The 23808-nt window shown below is 45.1% G+C and overlaps 2 protein-coding genes and 1 non-coding gene across 3 annotated transcripts; 1 reads left to right on the forward strand and 2 right to left on the reverse strand.

Annotated features, from left to right (window-relative positions):
- Positions 1 to 86: 86 nt before the first annotated feature.
- GGCX (gamma-glutamyl carboxylase) lies at positions 87 to 11061 on the reverse strand. The gene is made up of 15 exons (XM_039852744.1): positions 10903 to 11061; positions 10341 to 10511; positions 9064 to 9222; positions 8586 to 8751; positions 6676 to 6754; positions 6101 to 6207; positions 5066 to 5229; positions 4459 to 4724; positions 4180 to 4311; positions 3660 to 3811; positions 3073 to 3242; positions 2731 to 2861; positions 2303 to 2450; positions 1935 to 2130; positions 87 to 1513 (listed from the first exon to the last, which is right to left on the reverse strand). The coding sequence occupies exons 1-15, from the start codon at positions 10943 to 10945 to the stop codon at positions 1321 to 1323; spliced, it is 2277 nt and encodes a 758-aa protein (XP_039708678.1). The 5' UTR covers positions 10946 to 11061; the 3' UTR covers positions 87 to 1320.
- Positions 7221 to 7339, reverse strand: LOC120594682 (5S ribosomal RNA). The gene has a single exon (XR_005650661.1). It is a non-coding gene; the product is annotated as a 5S ribosomal RNA (ribosomal RNA).
- Positions 11062 to 19133: 8072 nt separating the features above from the next.
- VAMP8 (vesicle associated membrane protein 8) lies at positions 19134 to 22482 on the forward strand. Its single transcript, XM_039852764.1, has 3 exons — positions 19134 to 19281; positions 20613 to 20771; positions 22033 to 22482. Exons 1-3 carry the CDS (start codon positions 19279 to 19281, stop codon positions 22171 to 22173), a joined length of 303 nt encoding a protein of 100 aa, XP_039708698.1. The 5' UTR covers positions 19134 to 19278; the 3' UTR covers positions 22174 to 22482.
- The last annotated feature ends 1326 nt before the right edge of the window (positions 22483 to 23808 follow it).

Below are 23808 nucleotides of genomic sequence, written 5' to 3' on the forward strand. Positions count from 1 at the left end.
CACAGTTTGAAGTGTTTTTTAAACAGGGGCCAGCTTCCAATCTATTAAGGTACATGAACCGCAGTGAAATTAAAACAAAAGACAAGTTTCCAAAGGCAGTTTGTACAAAGTCTTTATCCTTTTGTAACCATAGGAACTATATAGACAAACCAGCTGGGACATGTTTACACCAGCATATATGAAATCAAGTGGTGATTCAGCCTTTAAAACCTGCATATGTTTGCCTGGAAGCTTACAAATTTGGAAATACACTGGGGTAGGCAGGGTTAAATCTTACTTGGCAGTTTTAATGGAGCTCTAATAATTTGCTCAGATCCTTGAAATTCAACATTCCATGACACTGAAAAGCTCCAGAATGTTTCAAAACATTTAGATGTTAATGTGTTGCTGCTTAAAGACAAGTATAACCATGTTTGCCAAATAAGGTGATTAAGGATGGGAAGGTGGGTGCTTATAGGCTGATGGAGCACTTTTCTTTTACTCTGCATTCTCACTTCGTGCCCAGTGCCAGGCCATTGAATTTTCACGGAATTGAGGTTCCTTGGTCAACTTTATCAAAACAGTGTGACTGTAAACATTCCCTAATCCCTCACTAAGTTCAGTTAATTCTTACATCACCTCACTAAAGGCTAGAATAATGCTAAATACTAAGCTTTTTTTTAAAATACTACCCATCATCTAAATTTCCTATTTAACTTTGTGCTGTTCTATAACTGCTAGTGAAAATTTTGCTGTATGAATAGAAACAAGGAACAAGAATTACAGTGAAGAGAAAATTTCTCTGTACATTTAGAACCTGGCCACCATCCCAGTCATGATTAAGACAAGTTTTAAGGTACGTTATTTCAGAATTACTGTCAGTGATTTGGCTTAAGTCAGGCTTTAGGTTCAAACCATCAATTCATTCCTTATGTTTCTGTCTGAGCAAATTACCTCTCAGCCTTAGTTTCTCTAACTGTAAATATATAAGATTAATGACGATTAAAGACTAAGTAATGTAGGCACAGTGCTTCACCCAGTGCCTTGCATATAGCAAGCACTCATGGTACATTAAATCTTTTCCCAAGGAGCCAGTCGCTTTAAATATGACTCTTCCTCCTTTATCCTAGGACATTTTTCACATTGCTTTTAAACCCTCTTAGCCCCTCAACCTTGGATTGATAAATCTTATTCTTACTTTACTTCCTTGGCTCCTTTAAGTTGTCACCTCTGAATTCAAAAGCTATGGACAAGGAAGAAAATTTTTTCAAATTTCCGCTGCATAGATGATGATCCTTTGACTTGGCTGCTCCCACATCTGTACCCAACAGTCTGGCCTCCTCAGAACTCTGAGTGGACAGGGTTGGAATTTGGTTCAGGAGGATTAGGCTCTGAAGAATCTGTGTTTGAAGGACTGGACTCTCTAACTGGCTCAAAGGGTCGCAAGTTTGCATAAGTCACCTCTTGGGCCAGCTGCTCCAGCGAAGGGCGGCCTAATGCCAGATTTCGAAGTGATATACAAGTCATCAGAAAGCTGAAAAAGGGAAAAAGGCCATCCAGTCCAAACTTTCAACGTAAGAATTCCTGCCAAAGCCCTTTGGGGGACCTGATCCTACCTCCTTTCACCCAGGCATAAATGAGAATCCCCACAGAGACCCACCCCGCCTCCAATTCCAGCTGGAAGGACAACCCACTCCTTATACAATCTGGTAGAGGATTCCAGGGTAGGGTAAGAATAACCCACAGAGGCTGGAGATAAGCTCAAGCAGAGCAAAGACAGACACAGGTCATTTACTCTTCCATTAAATCAGGGAGAGGAAAATGGAGAAGGAAAAAGATACTTAGCCCTAGATTGTCCTTTCCTGAGAAAAAGTCCATGCTGTTACCCTCACTAGAGAAAAGTTACCCCGCTTGCAAACATCTGATGGCATGACAAGTACTGTTGTAAAACTTACCTGCGACGAAAGATATAGAGCTTTCGCACCAAGAAGTGGAAGAATCGCTCATGGAAAGGGGTGTTTCGCCGGCGTTCAATCTCCTGCAGCCTTTGCTGGCGTTTAAGAAAGGTCTGAACCAGAGGTGTTGGCTCAGGGCCCCCTTTTACTTCCCCTTCCAGCAGAGGTTGCAGCTCTGGTGGTAGAGGCCCCATCTCTGCCCAGAACACAACAAAAAGAGGAATCACCAAGAAAGATCATTCACTCTTAGAACTTCTCTTTCACCAACCAGAGGCTTCAAAGTTCATTCTTTAATGGCTAGATCCTCGTTTACAATCCTGATTTCTTGTAACCAGGGACTACCAAAGCCCAAATCTTTATATACTCACCACTTCCATTCTCCACTTTCTCTTTTAATTCTTGCAGATATGCCAGGTCTTGCTCCAGTGCAAGCTCTGTAGTGTTGACATAGATGTACATGTAGCAGGAAGGACTGGGCGATATCGTGTACACCTTATGGTACTCACCAGCAGGCAACTGACAAGGGGAAGAAGTGGATATATTTCATTCTTTAAACTCTCTAGCCAGCCTATGGGCTACTTACACTACCCACTCCCCCACTAATCAGGCATCTTTCCTCTTGTGTTTTGGAGTCCAAAGAAGGTGACCTCTAGAATCCTGGATGAGGCTATTCACAGCCCCAGGGGCCCTTGCTTTCTGAGCCCCCACTGCATTACTGCTACGGTAAAGCATTTTGAGTCTGTAATAAACTCCATTTGTCCAAACTTTTCTGCCATTGTTAATTCAAGCAAAATACCTGCATTTTTTCTCCCTCCTGAAGAGTCCAGTTCTTCTGTTCAGCCACCAACTCCACAGTCACCTCCCCTTGCAGTAGCTGGATACTCGTGTTGCCCAGGTCTTCACTCACAAAATTCTCCAGGTACAGCCCTGACAAGTGCAATGAATTTCCCCAACCCATACCATGGTAGAGTGAACCTACTCCGCCAGAATAGAGACAGCACACCTACCACCACCCCTCAAATTTCAAAAACATTCTTCCCACCAGGATTGTCCTCTTCCCCCTCCACCACATGCAATGCCCTTGGCCAAGGAAGCCAGGAGGAAAGATGGTAAGGCCTCTCCTTGCTTTCCTCCATACCAGGGAAATCTGCAATGAAGACCACCTCAGTGTGGTTGTCCAGGCTGCTCTTGATTTCCTGTAACTTGGTCCTCCAGGGAGACAGGTCCATCAACAGTGGCTGCAGCCAAGGTGTACGCTGGAAGGGGGACCAGGCAGCCTGCACAATGTCCACACGAGGGTCAAAAATCCTTAGGAAAGAAAATCATGTCTTAAGGGGCCACCTACCCACCAGAATCTCCAGTTCTGTTTTTTATCACCATTCTCAGAGGGAACAGGGTTCTCAGATAGAAGAAATGGCCTATGTCAGCATGGTATTACCAGTCTGGGGCAGAAAGAGAGGGGAAAGAGATTCTGGAGCACTGCGAAGAATGAGATTAGTGGCAACCTGAGAATTGTGTTAATAGTTTCTAGAACAAGTCATTACCTTTTCTTCTGGATGATGGTGCCCCCTGCTGGAAGCAATCAGCTATGCCCACAACCACGTCAACAGAGACATGCACCAGAGGACAGCCTTCAAGCAAGACAACACTAGGGAGCAACAGCTATTCATCTTGGCAAAAGGAGCTGGACTTCATTTTTCCCCCTTCTCTGCTCCCCTTGCCCACCTCTGCTGGAAGCGGTCATTCATGGAGACCCAAATATCAAAGTAGATCTGGGGCTCAGTGACATTGTACTTGGGAAGCAGGCGGCTCAGGCAAATGGCATATTGCTTCAGCATGTCTGCATGATCCTTCCATCGCCGGCTCTGTGTGAATACCTGTCCCAAATCCCCATATTAGTCCCACCTCATTGTTATATGGGTGAGTCATGCACTGCCAATGGCACAAAGAGATCCCTGCCTGCTGCACGTTTTGACAAGGAAATAAAACAACTTGTCTTTGGGGAAGAATTTTTCATTGCTGGGCTAGTGGTGGTACTTACCTTTCTTAAATCTAATCTCGATTTTTGTAGAAGTGAATGACATTGCCCTATTTCAACCCACATGAAAGAAGGTTCAACCTGGCTCCTAAGGAAGGGGCAGAGTGACCCAATTTTATTTTATAATTGTGTTTAGGACCAAATCAGACCCCAAAGCTCAAGGGAGCTCTCTGAAGAACAGAAAATTGTCAGCATCAGACATCTCACCCCAGGGTTCAGGTAGCCCAGTTCGCCAGTGCGGCCATCACGGTAGGTGATCTTCACGTGCTGGTGGGAGCGGGAGTGCATCATCATGTCCCAGGAATAGCCATATAGCCCATTCGTCCAACTGTTATATCCCTAAGGAGGCAGGGCGGAAGAAATCAGCTCAGTGGTTCTCACGCCAATCCCATCCTCCACCGAGAAAGGGCTACAAAAGCAGCCCTGTTCTTTCCCTCCTGCTGTCACCTCTGCCACTTTCCAAGCTAAATTCCAGCCTATACATACCTGGGTGAGGAAATGGGAATAGGGCAGGAAGAGCTGCTCCAGAAGGTAGAGAAGGGTGAAGGCAGCACCTAGCCGATGGCGCAGCCCTGGCTTCTGGCCACCTTTGGCCCTGCTCCTCTTATACATGCAGGAAGCACTGGGCTGAGGGGTAGTCTTAAGGGGCAACAGTTCTTGCAGCCTTTTGGGACAGTGAGATACCAGCTTCCGAGGCCACTCAGGGCAGCAGAAGAGAGGGCTGCTGGCCAGCATGACATATGGGAACATACCTAAAAAAGCAGGGAGAAAATAAGCATTTCGGGAGTTACGTTGTGGGAATGTGGGTAATCCCCTGAACCCCTTACCCCTAAGGAAGCTTCTCCCAAGTATTCCACTTATGATGAAAGAAGTTCTTAACCAAAGGATACTTACTTCCCAGAGATTCCTTACTATACAACATACTGGCTGAACCCTAAAGCCCCAATCATTTCCCCCTGTTTACTTCCATTTCTCAGTGACTATATCTGGCTCCTGTTCCCATCACTATCTCCTACTCCCAAACAATGCCTCTGGCTAGTCCTTCCTTGAAAAACTGTGGTTTCCTATTTCCTACCAGACTACAAGTACTGACCAATGCTGAAAAGCTGGGAATTCATGCAGTGAAAGTAGGATACAAAGAAGAGGCCGACGGGTCTTGAGGCATCGAAGAAGAGCAGGAAACCAGCTGACAGGTCAAGCAGCAGTCCACACCAGTGCACTACTAGTAGACTAGTCATCTCCTCAGACAGTACTAGCCTGTGGACACCAGGGACAAAGATCAGGCACCAGCCCACTGGGGAACCCAGCTTTCACAGCAATGTAACTCTGCTACCTGTCGTTGCCAAAGGATCTACCCCAGCAGGTAGGTAGAATAACTCTGCACAAAGACATCCCACAGTAGTTTTCCAACCCCTTTACATTTCCACACACTTTAGGTGTCCGATTATTTTCAACATTCCCTATGTAATAAGCAAGGGCAAGTCTCCTAGGGTAAATGTGACTGAGAATTGTGTGTGCGGCAGTGGGCAAGTTACTCATGGAGATTATAAATGAGAAGAAACTTTAAAAGGTGAGTGCTTGACTAACATAATAACGAAGTCAAACTATAGAAACTGGGAAATAATAAGGAAAAGGAAAAAGAACAAAGTAAAACTAAAGGAAAGAAGAAATGGGAGGAAGAGAGAAGTCAGAGAGGTGAATCTCTGCCTTGCAAAGAGCTGGTAACACTGGTTTCGTCATGGCAGGGACACTGACCTGTCCACCTTCTCAGTACACTGGCTGAGGAAACTAATGAGAGGCTGGGGTGGCAACCCCAGAACAGACACCATCCGCAGCAACTGCTGGGGGCCCTTATTCACCAAGTCACCTAGTTCTGGCTCTTTCCTCTCCTTTTTTAATTTCCTTTCCATTCATTCCCATCCATAAGTTTCACAGAGGCAGCTACCCCTAGACCTTTTGATATCACTGATTCTGCATTCTGCTGAATAGAGAGATGAGTGAACAGAGGAAAGCATGTTGCAAATTCACGCAAAGTAAGAACAGCAGTCATTATTGCAGACCTGAGAGAGGTGAGTCACCCACTCTGTACCTGTGCCTCAGTGAGACTTCTTCCCTGACTGCCACTCACTTGAAGGGACTGAAGAGCCAGTGCCGGGACAGGTTATCCATGGAATAGCCTCCCACCCAGTCTGCATCCAGCTTTTTCACACCCGCAATGAAGTACACAATAAAGATCTGCAATCACAAAATATAAAACATTCAAACAACAAAAAAAAGAACCTTGTTTTCTACAGTCAAAAATAAAACAAGTTCTCATCTCAGTTCAGGGACCAAGAAAGATTGGATCCATTCTTCTATTCACTCATCTCAGATATTCACTCATCCAACAAGTTATCTATTGACATCCTACCAATGCCAGGCGCAGTATTAGGCAGCAAAGAATGTCATGAAGCGTAGCGGTTACTCTCTCTCTCATGAGAATTCTAATTTGGCAGGGACAAAGCTCTATTCTTTTCATAACAAGGTGAGAGAACCCAGAGATTAGGGGACTGGAAAAAAATGGAAAAGCCAGCCTAGCATTCCAGCAAAAGGGAAAAAAAGAGAAGCTCCAGGGAGGCAGAGTACAATACAGTCTGGCAGTAGGATGGCTAATGCTGACAATGGCTGTCAAAGAACACCTTCCTCTTTTCTAAAATTCTGTACCTGGCCACGCAGCACAGCATAGTTCCAAAGGGGCACATGGGCATTCCGCTTCTGAGCGTTCAGCAGGCCATCCACTGACCTACACCAAGGGAGGTAAGGATTAAGGAAAACTTTTTAGTTCAGCCGCATTTCTATCTTTCTTTTTAAATTAATTATATACCCCAGGGCATCTCTGATATCCTCTCTGATCCTCTAAGCTATTCTGAGGCCCTTTAGAATTATATGAGCAAATTGTAAGTGATTATTTTAACTCATAACAGAAATTTTACTAGTGAGGTATAACAACAAAAAGTTCAGTGCTTACCATTAGTTAGCAAATTAGTTTGTCCTAATGGAATAAATCAGGAAAAAGACTCTAATGCTAGAATATGAATCTGAAAAAGAATGAATCTGAGGTAATGTTTGAAAAACTTAAGGTGCATGTAAATATATATACATAGTGAATTTAAAAATTGTTTTTGTTTGTTTGTTTTTTAGGCAAGGCAACTCTTGGTTGACCTCACAGATTGCAAGGACCTTGTCAGCTTACAATCCCTTATTTTTTACGCCTACAGCACCTGGTCTTCCTAGGTGGTCTCCCATCCAAGTATGAACCAGGCCCGACCCTGCTTAGCTTCCGAGATCAGACGGGATCGGGCTTGTTCAGGGTGGCATGGCCATAGACAAAAAAATTGTTTTCAATATCCAAAACAAACTGACATTTCACAGACCTGGATGCCAGGATCTAGTGTCAGAGGATACCTAATAACAGCCTACCTTGGGAAAGAACTGATAAACCCAGGCTACTAAGTATTTTGAGGAGACAGAAGCAAAGCAGGTTTTAAGACAACGAATGAGCCAAGAGTTGAGACAAGGGCAGTTTACACTGTGATCAAGAGCACTGGAGTCTGCAGTTAAGGAAACCTGTATTCTCACTTGTGCCTCTTATCTGCTTTGTGACCTTAGGCAAATCCTTTACTTTTCTAAGCCTAGTGTCTTCGTTTACAAAATGGAAACAGCACTATGGACCTCATGGGGTTGTGATGAGGAAAAATCAAAAGTGATATAGTGCCTGGCATGTGGAAAGCCCTCAGTAAGTGATAGGTATTTTTTCAAATTGTGTAAAAATCATAAAAATTAAACTTTTCAGGAATGTTCTGTCAAAACTGCCTCTTAATTCTCTATGATCAGAGCTGGCCATTCTGAATGAGTTTAAAAATGTACATAATGAGTATTTGTGTGTATTAACGAATGAAACAATGACTAATAAATCAATGACAAATTCAAAATTTAATATTTGTTCCCTATACCCATCTTACTGAGATCTCATATTTGTTTTTCACTTAATGGGATGAATCCTTAAAGGTCATCTGCCTTGCCACCCTGTCTCCAAAGTCCTTCATTTCCCCTGAAAGATTGTCACCTAAGCCAGAGGTGGGGGAGGATTACCTCCTCCCAGGACAGCATTGCTGAGCAGCCCTGGTGGGCCCTCTCCTTATGACATGACTCTGCCTCACAGCAACTTCTACTCTTGGCTCTAACTCTGCCCCCCTGGGTTCGCACAGAGAAAGTCTGCTCCCTCTTCGCATGACCACCCTTGAAGTATCTGAAAACAGCTATGTCTGGCTTTAGTCTTCTCTTCTTCTAAGAGGATTACAGGAAGTAGATATATCAAGGTACCTGGGGAGATATGGAAAGAATTAAGGGGTAGGAATGGAGCCATTTTGCTTTTTGTTATCCGAAGTACCTCAATCTCTCTGACCCTTCTTCCCAAATCTATCCAAATCAAAGTGCAACCTTATAACCACACTTTGCAAATCATGGTTGAAAATATGCTTCCTGGGGCAAATTCTAGGACCTCAATGGGCCCCTATCTCTAGTAACCCTCCTGACCCAGCTAACCCCTCCCCTTTTCTCCCCTAGATTCATACCAGTAGCGGTTTGCATCCATGAATGTCAGCTGAAAGGCCAACAAACCATACAGATAGGAGTGGTTGTTCCAAGATGTCTTGTCCAGGAGAAACACATACCAGTATGGCAGCAGGAATAACACACAGCTTATCCGGTAGCACAGGCCCAGCATCATACCCAGTGCCCCTGGGATTTGTGGGGGAGAAGATTAAGAAATCGGAGAGTCACCACAGACCCAGCTCCCCTGGGACAGGCTGTGGGTGAGATTAAGGTCATCAGACATATTCAAGTAAAACTAAATAAAAATTAAATATTATTTTTAATATTTTTAAAAAGAGTTATGGGGTCACAGCTCAGATGACACATGGGATGAAATTATGAGTCACAGTAGAAGTGAATTAAGAAACCCAAGACCTTGCTCATTCACCAGCATGCTTTGTATTTCTGTGTTGTAGGTAGACCAATCAATACTCCCATCTCTCCCACAGTTTGCCTCACCCAGAAACATGATGGTATAGACAAGATACATCCAGTCAAGTGGCAGGGGCTGCAGGGCATCCAGCAAGGGGAAGCGGCACACGTCTAGCCCATCCAGGTATCTTCGGTCCAAGGAGCTGAGCCCCCGCTCCTGGGGAATGTCCAGCACCATCAGCAGCCCTGAGAAAGCAATCGAGGAGGGGGCTGTTAGGCCTCAGCAAAGGAAGCAGTGAAATGTAACTGAATACAGTCCAGCGCACCCAGCTCCAGGGTCAGACTTCTTTCCTAACCCTGGCTGTGCCATTTATTCATTCATTCAACAGAAATAACTGAGTGCCTACTCTGTGCTAGGCATTATGACAGTTGTGTGAACAGCCACTGCATCTCACTGAGCCAACTCCCCATTTGTAAAAAGGGGCTCATAATATTTTACAGGGTTATCGAGAGAATTAAATGAAAGAAGCATATAAAATGTTATAAGCTGTTAAGATTTTGATAGTTACATTTATAAAGGTCTGTCCTACTAGGCTACAGAAAGTACTCTAGAGTGGTGCTTCTCAACCTTTTCCACTTCCTGGCACACCCAGAAAACAGCAGTAATTGGCCAATACACTGGGGTAAACAGAAGGGTCTACTTGGGTCAAGAAGCCAGCTCCCATAAAGGTAGGGTTTCACAACCTCAGGACTATTCACATTTGGGGCTGGTTAATTATTTGCTAGGAGGGGCTGTGCTGTGCATCATAGGTCAGTGAGTATCTCTAGCTTCTAAATAGCTGCCAGAAGCCACCCTTCCCCCCAGCTATGACAAATTAAATTGTTGATAGGCATTGCCAAATGTCTCCCCCTGGGAAAACAAAAATGCCCCCAGGTGAGAACTCCTGGGCTAAGGGGATTAATATCTCAGCACATATGTAATCCATTCCAAGCAAACATGCTGTGGCCTAAGAGTAAGGAAGCTCTAGATTAGGGAGTCACAGCCAAAATGTTGACCCTGTCACGCCTGCCATTTCTCTTAAGTCTAGTTCTTAGCATAGTTACTGGGCAACTTCATGGCACATGGGTCCTTGATCCTCTGCCTCTGTATTTCCTACAGCATCAGATCAAAGCATCCTGGTCTCCAAACCCTAATCAGAGGAGACAAAGCTGCGTTTGATTCTAAACTCCAGGATATAAATATCTTCAGCTCCGAGAAAAAGGGAGGTAAGTCCATTAAATAAGTAAAGTAACTGAGAAACAGACAAAAGTGTTGTCATTCTCCCACTCGAACCACACTGGCCTCTCTCAGAAAGTGGACTTACCAAAGAGAAAACGGAAGACGGCCAGGCTTGCAGGATCTGTTGGTCGATTCAGCAGGGTCACCAGCCTCCCCCAGCTGGACACATCTGTCCACTCAAAACCAAACAGTTTCCCCATGCGGCTGGGCTGACTGGGCTCTGAAGTCTGTCCAGCCTTGTCTTTCTCTACTTTATCTGCAACCAATAAATGGACAAATTGTGTATGCGTGTGTGGTGTGATGGTACTTTAAAACAGGCTCCTCTCCAAATCACAGAAATCCCAGCCACAACGGCCCCAGGGCTTCTACCTGGGTTCTCCCACTGAACTGGCTACTGGGAACATTCATGCAGTGCAGCCCCTCCTCCAGGATCCTCCAATGCCCCAGAACCTTTATCAGACTACAGCCCCCTAATCGCTAATCCACTGTCACCATCATCCCAAAGCCGCAGAATGTAACCTTTCTGTACAAGCCCCTTCCCAATGGAGGCCCCTACCCCAGGTACCACAGGGCAGACCTCCCACCCCTGGCCCTCTGAGACCAGAGCCCCCTCACTCTCTCCACTGCAGGCGGGGCTCTGCGCCTACCTGAGCCGGGCGGGGCCCGCGCGGACTTGGCAGACGTCGCCATGGCTCTGAGGAGGTAAGTCAACCACAGCCGCACTGTCGGAGCTGGGACCGTCGCGAGGGGCCGATCCCTTAAACCCCGCCTCCCGGACACATCAGCACGGAGCGGCCGGCCGAAAAGCGCCAGAACTGTCGTGAAGGGCCCTAGCCGGCGGCACCAAGCTCCGTGCTTGGCGGCAGAGGACGTAGCGAGGGCCCGTGGGACGGATTGGTGCGGGCGCAAAGGGGCGTGGGGAGGCTTCGTCTCAGCTGGTGACGGAGGAGGCGCGAGGATGTCCCCTGGATCCTACCTCCTTCTGCCGCAGGAACCATCTAGATATTGAGGACTCCCGAGCCCCCTCCGCTCTCAACCTTGTTCTCAAGACTCGGAGTTCCCGCGACTTCCCTCCCCGCCCCATTAGGCCTCTCCAGGTTGTTGTGTCTGCAGTGAGCTGTGCGGGAGCTAATGTCAGACTCTATGTCAGAGAGTTTGACCACCGAATCGAGAACTCACCTGGAAGGGCTGCCAGGCGTAGAGAGAGTGTGAGTTCCTTTATTCTCTCTCCCAGTACCTGTCAAGAACCAGGGGCTTGAAAACAGCAGGGGAAACCAGAACATGACTGAAGAGGGGATGCCGAATAGGGGCAGTGAGCAGAGTGGAAGATTTTTAGGGAGGCGAGTTTTGAACAGGACTGTATTATCTTAATTCTCTGCACTGAGATTGGCTAGCAGGATAAGAGGAAAGCATCCTAGAACAGCGGTTCTCATTTTTTAATTTCAGGACTCCTTTGCACTGCTATATCTTACTGAGAACCTTAAAGAGCTTTTATTTATGTTGGCTACATTTTTCCGTATTTACCATGTTGAGAAATGTTTAAAATATGTATACATTCAGTAAAAAGTAATCAACCCATTGTTAAATAAGATTTTTATGAGTAAAAGTATATTTTCCAAAAAAAAAAAATGCATGAAGAGTGGTATGTATTGTAAATCTTATTACTGTCTGGCTTGTTTGAAGACAGCTGGATTCTCATATCTGCTTCTGCATTGGATCTTTGTATCTGGCCTCACAGATACATAGTCGGAAACGGAGAAGCATTTTAATGGCCTTTTAGATAATTGTGTATATGTTTCTTTGATACCACACCTAAACTTGCAAGTGATAGTTTTTTAAAGTTAGATGTGGAATCTGAAACCATATCAATGAACTTTATGCTCTATTACATTAAAAACATTTGTATATCTTGCACTTCGAATGGACATTTACTCATGCATGATATTGTAATATCATGATATTGTAATATCATGCATGGGTCATTTGGAAAACATTGTTTCATTGAGTTGCGCAACTCTTCCAAACTCAGTCTCTTAAGTGCTGCCAAGCTCACAGTGGCAGATACAAGTTTTCCAAAATTCTAATTTTCACTTGAAAACTCAAATTTTATCATTGGCAACACAAATACTGTCTATTGTTTCTTGAACAGGCTCACTTCTTTCCTCTTTTGGGGAAATATCTGCCTAATGTGCCAGTTTGAATAACCACAGTTTGTCATCTGATGTCCTTTCAAGTAAAATAGTGCTTCATTTATTAAAAGGAAAAAAAAAAAAAACGAAGATACCCGACATCTTATTTTATTAGGGAATTGCAAATTAAAACAATGAGCTACCTGTTAGAATGGTTGCACTCCAAAGCACTGACAACAAATGCTGATAAGGATGTGGAGCAACGGAAATGCTCCTTCATTGCTGTTGGGAAAACAAAATGGTAGACACTTTGGAAGACAGTTGATCAGTTCCTTACAAAGCTAAACATACTCTTACCACATGATCCAGCAATTACGCTCATTGGTATGTACCCAAATGAGTTGAAAATTTATGCCTACACAAATGTATAGTAGCATTATCATAATTGTCCAAACTTGGAAGCAACCAAGATGTCTTTCAGTAGGTAAATAGATAAACTGTGACATATCCATACAATGGAAAATTGAGTGATAAAATGAAGTTATGAGAACGTAAGTGACTCCATCTTAAAGCTAATCTGCCATCTTGACATCTGGGTGAACCCAGACCCATGACAACTTTTCCTTCCCCTAGACGAGCTTTGAAATACATACATAGAGCTCCGGGCTGATCGATCACAAGACTCCCCTTAATTCTCTTTCTGGAGACAGGCGCCCTAGATGTTTCCCTAAAGGCTCCTTGATCCCTTTGGTCATCTACATATTTTCACTGCTTTTGGAATCGGGGGAGGTGTGGGGATCCATTCGTCTTGTATCCATTCATCTTGTTGCCACCTGAAATTGCTTCCTGTATGTAATGTAAGTACCCTATTAAACTCTAAACCAACAAGCTGGACCTGTTTGCCTCATTCTTTGGCTTATTGGCCCCCTTGGAATTTGGAGGCTGCTTTGCATACATGGTCCTTTCACAAAACAGCTATCAAGCCACTAAAAGACATGGAGAAATCTTAAATATATATTGCTAAGTGCAAGAAACCAATCTGAAAAGGCTATATATTGTATGATCCAAAATGTATGATGTCTTGGAAAAGGCGGAATTATGACAATAGTAAAAAGATCAGGGGTTGTCAGGGATTGAGGAGAGGGAGGATGAATAGGTGGAGCATGGGATTCTTAGAAAAGTGAAACTATTCTGGATGATAATATTATGGTGTCATGGTACATATATGACATTATATGTTTGTCAAAGCCCATAGACTGTACAACACAGTGAACTTTATGTGTAAATATGTGAACTATGGAATTTGTTAATATGTCAATATTAGCTCACTAATTATAATAAATATAAGATGTTAATAGAAATGGGAAGAGTATGGAGAGGTGTATGGGAACTGTACCACTCCCCCTCAAAAAGTCTGTTACTTTAAAAACAAAGGTTGGTTCAGCTTGCAGTTTAATTGCACAAATTCTTTTTCTTAGAACAACTGTGAGAAAACCAACATACTTGGGTAGGCAGAAGAGCTGTATACATATTTCTCATTTCTTCACACAAAATAGTAAAAAGATGTGTATTCTAGTGTTGAGTTAATAAAATTAATAATTTGTACTGCTTCACTAAGAATGTTCTTAATCAAAAATGGCATTTTTAAAAATTGCAAGTGCACAGCAGGAAGGAATACAATGACTACTACTACAATTGGTGTCACTGTCTCATTCTGCTAAGTTGTCAACAGTTTTACCCACCATTGCTTTTGCATCATCAGTGCAAGTGTCAACATAGTTAAAAAGGCAGTAACATCTCAGTATTATTATAGAAGTAGATTTGTCCTTGACTTGAGGTTGTTCATGGACCATGTGCTGAGAACCATTATCCTAAAAAGAATGCCAAGGGTAGATGTAAAAGTAAGGATTATTGGAGACAGATGAGTTTGGCAAGTGGAATCACTGGGCTAACAGTGTTCCTGCTGTTGAGAGTCTGGCCCACTTCTAGAAAATACTAACAGGCAAGGCAAGCCAAATCACTTTGGAATCCTTAGATCTATTTAGGGGATGGATCTCCTAATCCACAGCCAAACCCCAGTACAAATGAATTCAGTGTGAGCTGGAAGTTTGAACTAGCTCTTCTAGGACCACTCAAAATCAGATGGTTCCATTAAGTTCAGCATTTATGGTCTGTTATGTGCCGAGAACTGGACAAGTTACAGAGGAGGAAACAAGTTATGGCCTCTGTCCTATAGAAGTTTAAGGGTAAGGAAGCAATACCAAGAGAACATAGAAATAACAGAATAATAATAGAATGTAGAAAATATTAAGTGAATTTCAAAGCGAGAAAGATGAATTATGACTGGAGAAATTAGGAAAGTTTTTTCAAAAATTGGGCTGGGCTTTGAATGATTACAATTTTGAAAGAGAAAGAAGTCAAAAGTTTTAATAGTCTCGGGTAAACAGAACATTCTGGGTGAGAGAAATACAGCTAATAAATGAACACCTTTCATCCCATGATTTTAACCTGTTTTTGTTCAAGGGGTTGATCTCTAGTTTACCCTTTCAGGATGAATATATAAAGACTCATGGCATTTAGCATTCATTTATCCATAAAGTAGTTCAAAATTTAGGAAAGAAATTTCTTCATGGGTCTTTTCTAATAAAAATTATCTTGCCCTCTGTCTGCACTGCAGAGAAAGAAGCCCTCTTTCAGGTCTCTCAATTCAATACCCTAGACATTTAGTGAGTGCCTACCATGTGCAGGGTATATGTTATTTTCTACAAAGGGTACTAAAGTAAAGACACAGACCCTGCTTTCACAAAATTTAGAGTCTTGGAGGAGTCAAATGGGTATGCAGTTAATGGCAGAGCATATTATAGATTCTCTAAAAGATAAAATGTGATGGAGATCACAAGGAAGAAGTTAACTTCAGTGGAGAAATCTGGAAGGCTTCATGGAAGCAATGTCTTAAATATGAATAGACTTTCCACAGGCAGTGATGAGTGAACCAGGATATTCACTCATCATGAGAAAGGTCCACTTGAGCAAAGATATAAAAGGGGATGGTCTGTGTTGGGGAAGAGTGTGTAATTTGATATGACTGAGGTCTGAAAAATGAGTGTTAGGGGAGATAAACTTGGAAAAGCATGTTGAGAAGGGTCTTAGAATGCCAAGCTTCGGGGTTTGGGCTTTACCCTGGAGGGGGCAGGGTGGAGTGAACTCAAATCTGTGTTTTGGGAAGATAAAAAGTGGAATGGATGAGAAAAGAAAGGTCACTTTGGAGGTTGGTGAAATTGTCCAGAGAAGAGTTCATGCTCTCAATAAAGCAGGAGCTGATTTGGAAAGGAGGGGCTAAGTATGAGAGACATGACCAAGATGGATTCAAGACCTAGTGATATCTTATGTAGGATGCATATAGTAGGATGACTTAGGAATTTGTAGGATGACTTAGGAATTTCTCACTTGGGAAACTGGTAGAATGGGAGTACTTACTACCCAGGAGGAGGAACATGGGGAAAAGATAAAGGGATTGGATTGGCTGTTGGGAGTGTCTATGGACTGTCCAGGGCAGTGGAGAGGCAGCAATGACAACCAAGAGGTCAGGGCTAGAGATACAGATTTGAGGACACATCAATGGCTGTTAAAACTGTAAAGGTATTGCACTTCCCTAGGAAGACCAGGGTTTCTCAACCTTAGCACTATTGACAGTTTAGTCTATATAATTCTTTGTTGGGGGGTGGGGTTGTCCTTTCCATTGTAGGAAGTTCAATATTCTTGGCCTCTAGTCACTATTTGCCAGTAGCACACACCATCCCTTCACTCACAACAGCTGTGGTCACCGAAAATGTCTCTAGACATTGTCATGTGTCCCCTGGAGGGCAAAATCAACCTTATAGAGAACTGCTGCTCCAGGAAAGTGCAGTCAGAAGATGGCCAAGGGTAGGACATTTGGGTTCTAAGGGCACTGTCAGAAAGGAAGAGAAAGCATTGGAAGAGATGAGGGTGACTGTGTCACTGATGGGGCGGCCGGTAGTGTAAAACAGTTTACGAAAGGAGTTTAGAGACAAAAGAGGCCTTGGTAGTGGTGAGAGCTCTATGATCCTCCAGGGAGCAATTCCAATTGAGCTTCCTGAATGTGCCTTTTCCTTGTTTTCTAGTCTTTTCCCTAAGAGGTACAGGAGAAAATGGCCCACTTGGGTCACAAATAAGAAGACTGGAATATATGCCAGTGTACCCCAAAGTTTGTACAATCGCTTTGCAGGCTGTTAATATTTCTTTTACCCTATTTCCTTATTCCATTTTCTCTATTCATTTCCTTTTTCACTTGTAGAGTGCTTTAGCAGAAATATAGAAATTATACCCATGTCATTTAATACCAATAATAACCCTGTAAAGCAGCTTTCATTCTTATTTCCATTTTCCAAAGCTCCCAGAGGGAAGTAGCCTGCCCAAGACTACATGAATAGACAGTAATACAGCTGACTCCCAAATCTGATCACACAGGGACTGAGAACAATGTTCATCACACCATCCTTGCTTCTTTGGCTGCAAGTCCTGCCACTTACAAAGTCACTGACACTCTATTTTTCCTGGGATAGATATTCCTTGACTTGTTTTTTGTCTTGCATCCTGCCCATGGTACCATTTCTGCTCATAGCCTATAGTTTGTCGCCTTACGGAACATCTCACTTTGTGAGGGTGTTAACCAGGTGGTCTTCTGACAAAAGGTAACATTGTAATGTTTGCACAGGTAAGGCCAAGCCCATAGGCATTCTGCATGGTGAAGACGAGGGTAAACAGATCACAGGCCCAACTGTGGGCACTTTGGAATCTCCCTAATGGTTGCTGGGTCTAGGCCAAGGGTCAGTTCCCATAGGACACCGAGGTATGTTTTAGTCTGTCAGAGGTGCACCAGACCCCAGTAACCCTTCAACTATTGTAACCTTGACTCCCGTCCTGGGGACCTTCCTCCATTGCTTCCTGCTCTCCTCAGACATCCTACTCTGGCCTTTTGTTTCTTGGCACCTCTCACTTTCCCCTATCCAAGACCTCACTTAGCATCTAGAACTCTTAATAATAGTAACCACCGTAGCCACCATTAACTGAGGATTTTCTAAGTGCTAGGCACAGAAAATGAGGTAACTAAGACTTAGCAATGTAACGGAAGTTTTTCCAGAGTCACATAAATATTACGGTATGGAGGAGAGAGGGGTTGGGGGGCTGGGAGAAAGGGGTGAAGGGCTAAAGAAATATAAATTAGTAGTTGATAGATGGTCATGGGGACGGGGAACACGGCATAGGGAATGCAGTGGCAGTAATGTAATGGCTAGGTAGAGAGCCAGGGGAGAGAGAGCAATCAGGGGATTGTTTTATAAACTATATAAATGTCTAACCAATGTACTGTATATTTGAAACTAATAATAGAATAAAATTTTAAAAAATTAAGGTATTAGAACAGCTTGTCTAATAGAAATGTAATTTGAGTCACATTTGCAATTTAAAATTTTCTACTAGCCAAATTAAGAGAAAGGAAATAGGTGAAATTAATTTTATCAATTTTTTTATTTAACTTAATATATTCAAAACATTCATCGACATGTCATCAATAAACAAAGTTACTAATGGGACTTTTATGTCCTTTTTTTCATAGTAAGTCTTTGAAACTCAGTGTGCATTTTACTCTTACATCACATCTCAATTCGGACTAGCCACATTTTAAGTGCTCAGCAGCCAGTGTATTAAACAGCACGAATGTAGATCAAGATTTCTGATCCACCTCCACTTGACCACACTGTAGCCTTTCTAAGGATGGTGGAGAGTGGGGCAGCCACATTCTCTGTGAAAGCAGGGTGGAAGTGCACAAAAATTCAGGCCTGCAAAATATAACAATCTTATCTACTTGGGGATAATATTTCATCATAAATAGAATAAAATGTCTCAAGATGCTATAGAGTTCCAAAATGTATTAGACCCTTTAAAAAGTATTTGTTAGAGAAGCTGACATTTCCCCCTTGGAACTGTTACTTCTAGGATGGGACAAAATGTTTCTCTCCTTCTACATGTCTCTGTTATTACTCTTCTGTCTTGATAAACACCATCTGGGAAGAGTGGATTTTCTGTGGCCTGGCGCCAGGTTGGTGGAGAAATCTTTAGCCCAGGCCCCCCTCCCTGGTCCATAAGGCCTCTAACCTTTTGTGGCTGGGCTCACCTACCCTGGTGGTGGCCATTGAAGGGAAATGCAAGTTTTGAACTCTGATTCACGCAGGGGATAGTCCTCCATTCCAAGCACTGTGCTAGGCATGGTGCCTGTGCTCTTTTACTTACCACCACTCTCGTTAGCACCTGCAAGAGCCAGAGAGGTGAAGAGGTTCACACAGTGAGTCACCCAGAGCTTTCCCACACAGCATTCCAGACTTTTCTGCCCACACTGGGACATAGGAGCCAGGGTCATCCAGCAAGACATGTTCATGCCTCCTTTCTGCTTCCATGTGAACTAGGCCTGGCAGGCTGCTTACGATTGATCTCAGTCTCTAGAAATTGCAGTCAGATATTCAGGACATAAAAAATAGGAGCCAGCTGCCCTTTCTATATCAGAGGGTCTAGCCTCAGGACACCTGGGAGGGCTGCCTTCTCTTTCTTTTCTGGTTTCTGACGAGTTAGAAGACTTTGGATGTCAGGGAGCCCTATTGCTTTAAGCCTAAACCCTTGTTTGGGAGGAGACTGGAAGGGCAGTGGAGAGTGCCCGCCTACCTGGGGAAACCTGCGTGAGGTGTGGCTGGATCTGCTCGGGATTCCGAGGTGGGCGGGGGCGGGCTGAAAGTTGGAGCAAGCAGGAAGTGAACCGCCGGCCGCCCTGGGAGGAAACAGACTAGGCGAGTTCTGCTGCTGACAGGCCTGAGCTTCCGAGACATGGTGAGAGAGCGGGGAACTAGAAAGGGGCTGATTTAAAGGCGAGCCAGAGGGGGCCGGGGATCAGGAAAGGGGAGTTGGTGGCAAGTCAGAGGGCTGGGCCAGCGCTGCCAGTGGCCTCTCTTCGACAACTGGCTGCAGATAGCTCGAAGCTGCCAGAGCTGGTGTTCCTGCTCCTTCTCTACTCCCTTCCTCCCTTGACTTCTTTGCTGGCCTGGAGCAGGGCTTCGGTGGGGGTGGGGGATCCGAATTCTAGGCATGGAGCTGCCCAGTGGCCCTTCATCTCCTCCTCCAGTCCTCTCCCCTAGACCAGCTGGGTGTTGCGACATTCCTGGGCAGCGCTTCTGCTGTTCCAGTGTAGATTCTAGCCCAGCGGCTGGACCTCCCCCCACCGCCTTTCACTTTATTCCTGTACAGAAACCCAAAGAATTTGTCTCTCTACCCAGTTCAAGGAATCGGCCCTCTTTCCATAAACATGAGGAAGAGCTAAGGGTTTGTAAAAGAACCAGAAGTTGGTTCCTCGTGATAATTTAGTTTGGACCCACACCGGAGCCCATTTCTGGAGATCCAGTGGGTTAGGGAAGGGAGGAGCTTAATAATGTTTTTCCCTCCCTGTTCAAAAACCTTATCATGAAGCCTCCAGGATGAGGCTTTAAGCTGGGAGGACTTGCCTTCCACTTCCCCCAAAGCCCAGGCTGCTGGTTTTATTTAATATCTGCTTAAGTGGCTATGGTTTGGTGTCTGCACATGGTGCTAAATGGTGGAAGGAAAGCAGAAGTTTGTGGCCCAACGGCTCTCTCTCATGGGGCCTTGTGAAGGACTTGGAGCCTAGTTGCTGGTGCTCTGGGTCACAGCAATTAGGCTGCTAAGGAGGCCAGGGCAGAAGTAGCTCTCCAGCTGCGTCTTGGGGAGAGGGAGGCTTAGGTCAGGTGAGGGTGCTCTACTGGCCAGCACAGGCATTTTTAATGAGGACCCTGTTGGATCTGGGAATTGGGAAATGGTGGTGGAGTTCTGCGTTGTGAGAAGCTAGCTCAACTGTCTTCTCTGAGGCTCTTTGAGGAGCAAGGAAGCAGTGGGCAGGGTTTTAGCGGTGTTTCTTTTCCTCATCAGGGGCCCTGAGGACCTGAAAAGATATTTGATCTAGTCTAGCACCAGGGGCTTAAGGATGCATTTATTTTTTATTATGAGTAGTGCACGAAAACATTCTCTTTGTAAACAGTTCAAGCATTACAAAAGGCTGAAGTCCATCTTAGACCTTCCCCTCCTCTGGCCTCCAATGCCGAGTTTCAATTCCTTCACTATTTGGCCTAATTAACCACTGCGTTGCTGCCCAGGAGGAGGCCAGTGGAGGTGGAGGAAATGATCGAGTGCGGAACCTGCAGAGCGAGGTGGAGGGAGTCAAGAATATTATGACCCAGAATGTGGAGCGGATCCTGGCCCGAGGAGAAAACTTGGACCATCTCCGCAACAAGACAGAGGATCTGGAAGCCACAGTGAGTTGGAGAGCCCCCTGGGGGCAAGAGGAAGAGAGGGAGGAAGAATCTTTGGGGATCTGGGGGTTGGTGGTGTTGGAGCAAAATGAACAGAAGGGAAGACTGCCTCTTCAGCTGTTTTGGGAATTAATATGAGCTGAGTCCCCACTTATGATTCTGTTCTACCCCACTGACTGATACTGGGGTCCAGTAATGGGTCTTGTGACAGGGGTTGGGAGGTGAGGGCTGACCCATGGAGCCATTTTCTGAGACAAAAAGATGGTACAGTGAACCCAGGCATTCTTAGGCTTCTCTCCTAGAAACTGATTTTCCCTTTTGAAGTCTCTCCTTTACAATTATTTGAACCTGATCTTCCCAGGGCAAAGTATTGGCTCTGGAAAATCGTCCTAGGGTCTTTGGCCTGCTCCAGGAGTTATTATGCAGGGGGCGTAAAACTGCTAGTGAATTGCTGAATCAGGTTTAAAAAATGCTGGGAAGAGCAGTGAAATTCTTTGTTGGGATCCTCTGCTAGCTGAAGGCTAGAATAGTATCTTCCACATATCTTGCTGGACCTCATTCTTCTCTTTCCAGCCAGGGGCAGAATCCAGCTGCTCATAGAGGGGGTGACTCTAAAGTTCAATAAAGGCTGGAGCTTAAGTTTCCATGTCCACAGGGAGACACTGGCTGCGGCTTTCTGAATCCTGCATGTAATCTTGGGCATAGCTTCTTTGTTTCCCTGGGACTCAATGCTTCTTTCCACAGCCTAACCTGGGGAGCATGGCCCAGTGTAACTTAGTTTCTGCAACTCCAGTTTGGAAAGGAAGAGCACTTCCCCTCACCTCCTCCAGCTTTAGCAGTCCTCACAGGGCAAGGACTCATGGAACCAGGAGACATACCCACCTGGAGCCTGTCTTCTTTGGCCCCAGTGTCTGCCTTTCCAAGGGTGGATTGTGCTGCCAGTGTTGCACTCCCGGGTGTGAGCATGTGTAAAAGGCCCCTCAATGTACATGGCGGTACAGGGGTAAGAAGAGAAGGGGCCAGGCAGGGGGCCAAAGGAAGCCCAAGAATTCTAGGAAGCCCAAGAATTCTAAATTTAAACTTGGCCCACCAGGTGGTTATGAAGGTATATTTGTCAAGGTAGGAGGACAGGACATTTTTTATTTAACAGCCTGTTACCTCAATGTATCACTTAAATATTTAGCTATATGGCATGTAGGCCTCTGCTTGTACTCTTGTTCCAGTGGAAGGAGGCACTGAGTCACTCTCTACCTTATCTCTACAGTCCGAGCACTTCAAGACAACTTCGCAAAAGGTGGCTCGGAAGTTCTGGTGGAAGAACGTGAAGATGATTGTCCTCATCTGCGTGATTGTTTTTATCATCATCCTCTTCATTGTGCTCTTTGCCACTGGTGCCATCCCCTAAGTAACTTAGGGAACCCCTCCCGTCCTGCCCTCTTCCTCAGGGCAGCCCTCCATGGTGGGTGCCAAGAGGGGCCCTCTCTCTCGTGTCCTTCCCCACAGGGAATGCTGCTTGATCCTCCAGCCCCTGACTCTGAGGCCCTCTGCCATGTTGTCTGCCCCAGGGAGTACCTTGGTTCCTAGAAGGAGAGAGCTGGATTGTGGCTACATTTCATGGGTCCTCAGAGTTCACTAGAGAGACCCAAAGGGCCCAGCATGTTTCTGGGACACTGATAGTGACTGGTAGGCAATAAAGACTCTTTAGTATCCCTAAGTTTGTGAGGTGCTTTCTCCCTTTGCATTTGGCCTTTGGCCCTATTCTCCCTGAAGACACCCCCTGACTGAGATTCTCCCATTTGTGGCCCGAGTTGTTGGAGGGGTGGAGAGCAGATGTTCTAAGAATGACATAACCTTCCTGTCTCTCTTTATTCTCTTTTTTCATTCGTTGTCACAGGTCTCAAGAAAAAACAAATTCTGGGAGTCTTGGCATATGGAAAGTTCAAAACCTTCACAGCATTTTAGGATGGTATGCAAGACTTCTAAGCGTACCCCTTGGGTCTTGCCATATCCCTTTATTACTTTTCTGCTGGAAGCGTTAGCTGAGACGTGGGGCCTACCTGCACTGAGCATTCAGAATTCTGGTTAAGGGCCTCTAGCCTCTCCCATCATTGCCATTTCTCTTCTGTGGCCCTGTTGTTGTCTATAGTGGGGGGTGGGGGTTAGAGGAACAGGACTGCTTTTCCTTCTCTTCCTTCTGCAAGTTCTATTTGTCTTTTGTTTGCTTCTGCCCTTCAAGGATTTAGCAGGGCCTCTGGGTCTGAGCTGTCCTAAAGGGGCGAGCATCTCTTCCCCATGTCCCGTGGCTGAGCACAGTCAGTGTCACAGGACAGGGCCCATGGCCCTCTTTCCTCTCCATGTACAATGGGACTCTCTGTCTTTGAGCCTCCCTCCTCCCCACCAGGTTTCACTGTCATTGTCACTCTTTCCAGTGCCCAGTCTGCCTTGGTTTGGGGGAAGGGTTCTTGCCATCTCTGTCCCTATTTACTCCATAGCTTTCCAGAATTGAAAACGACATGTTTTGGGGATGGAGTGCTGAGGGGCAGCGTTGGGAAACAGGATTTGGGACTAGTACTGGGAAGTCAGGTGCTGGAATCATGCTCTAAAAACTGGGGAGGGAGGAAGAAAGCACAGAAGAGACTCTGGGCAGTTTGCCACAACTATGTCTATCCTCTCCTCAGTCCACTCCTGGACTCTAGGACCAAGGAACTGGGTGAAACCTCTTCCTGGGGCCCCAGACCTTTCATGGTGGGGGTGGGGGTCTGTGCTCACAGGGGCTCAACGCCAGGGAGGGGAACCCTCAATCCACTTCCTCAAGAGGAGCCACATTTGAGATGTTGGTGGTATGGGGTGGGGTGGAGAACAGGTGACTTCTCTGCAGCAGTGAGAGGAGAGGATGAAGATGGGCAGATTCAGCTCAGGAAGGCTCTGGAGGGGCAGTAGACACACCAGCCTCATCCATCCTCTGAGGAGCAGGGTCATATCAGGGCAGGTCTGCCCTTGCCCTTTGGGAAAGAGGGAAATACAGAAAAGCTAGAGCTGG

The sequence above is a fragment of the Pteropus medius genome, unplaced genomic scaffold (genome assembly GCF_902729225.1).
Source record: "Pteropus medius unplaced genomic scaffold, Ma_sr-lr_union100, whole genome shotgun sequence".
Classification (NCBI taxonomy): domain Eukaryota; kingdom Metazoa; phylum Chordata; class Mammalia; order Chiroptera; family Pteropodidae; genus Pteropus; species Pteropus medius.

What these genes read in the sequence shown, in the direction of transcription:
- GGCX (XM_039852744.1), bottom strand. Translation starts at nt 10,945, where the DNA reads ATGGCGACGTCTGCCAAGTCCGCGCGGGCCCCGCCCGGCTCAG. An exon ending in CGTCTTCCGTTTTCTCTTTG is followed by an intron (nt 9,223 to 10,340) that starts GTAAGTCCACTT and finishes TTGCTTTCTCAG; the next exon opens with GGCTGCTGATGGTGCTGGAC. An exon ending in AGGAGGGAGAAAAAATGCAG is followed by an intron (nt 2,451 to 2,730) that starts GTATTTTGCTTG and finishes TCCCCTTGTCAG; the next exon opens with TTGCCTGCTGGTGAGTACCA.
- VAMP8 (XM_039852764.1), top strand. An exon ending in CAGAGGATCTGGAAGCCACA is followed by an intron (nt 20,772 to 22,032) that starts GTGAGTTGGAGA and finishes TTATCTCTACAG; the next exon opens with TCCGAGCACTTCAAGACAAC.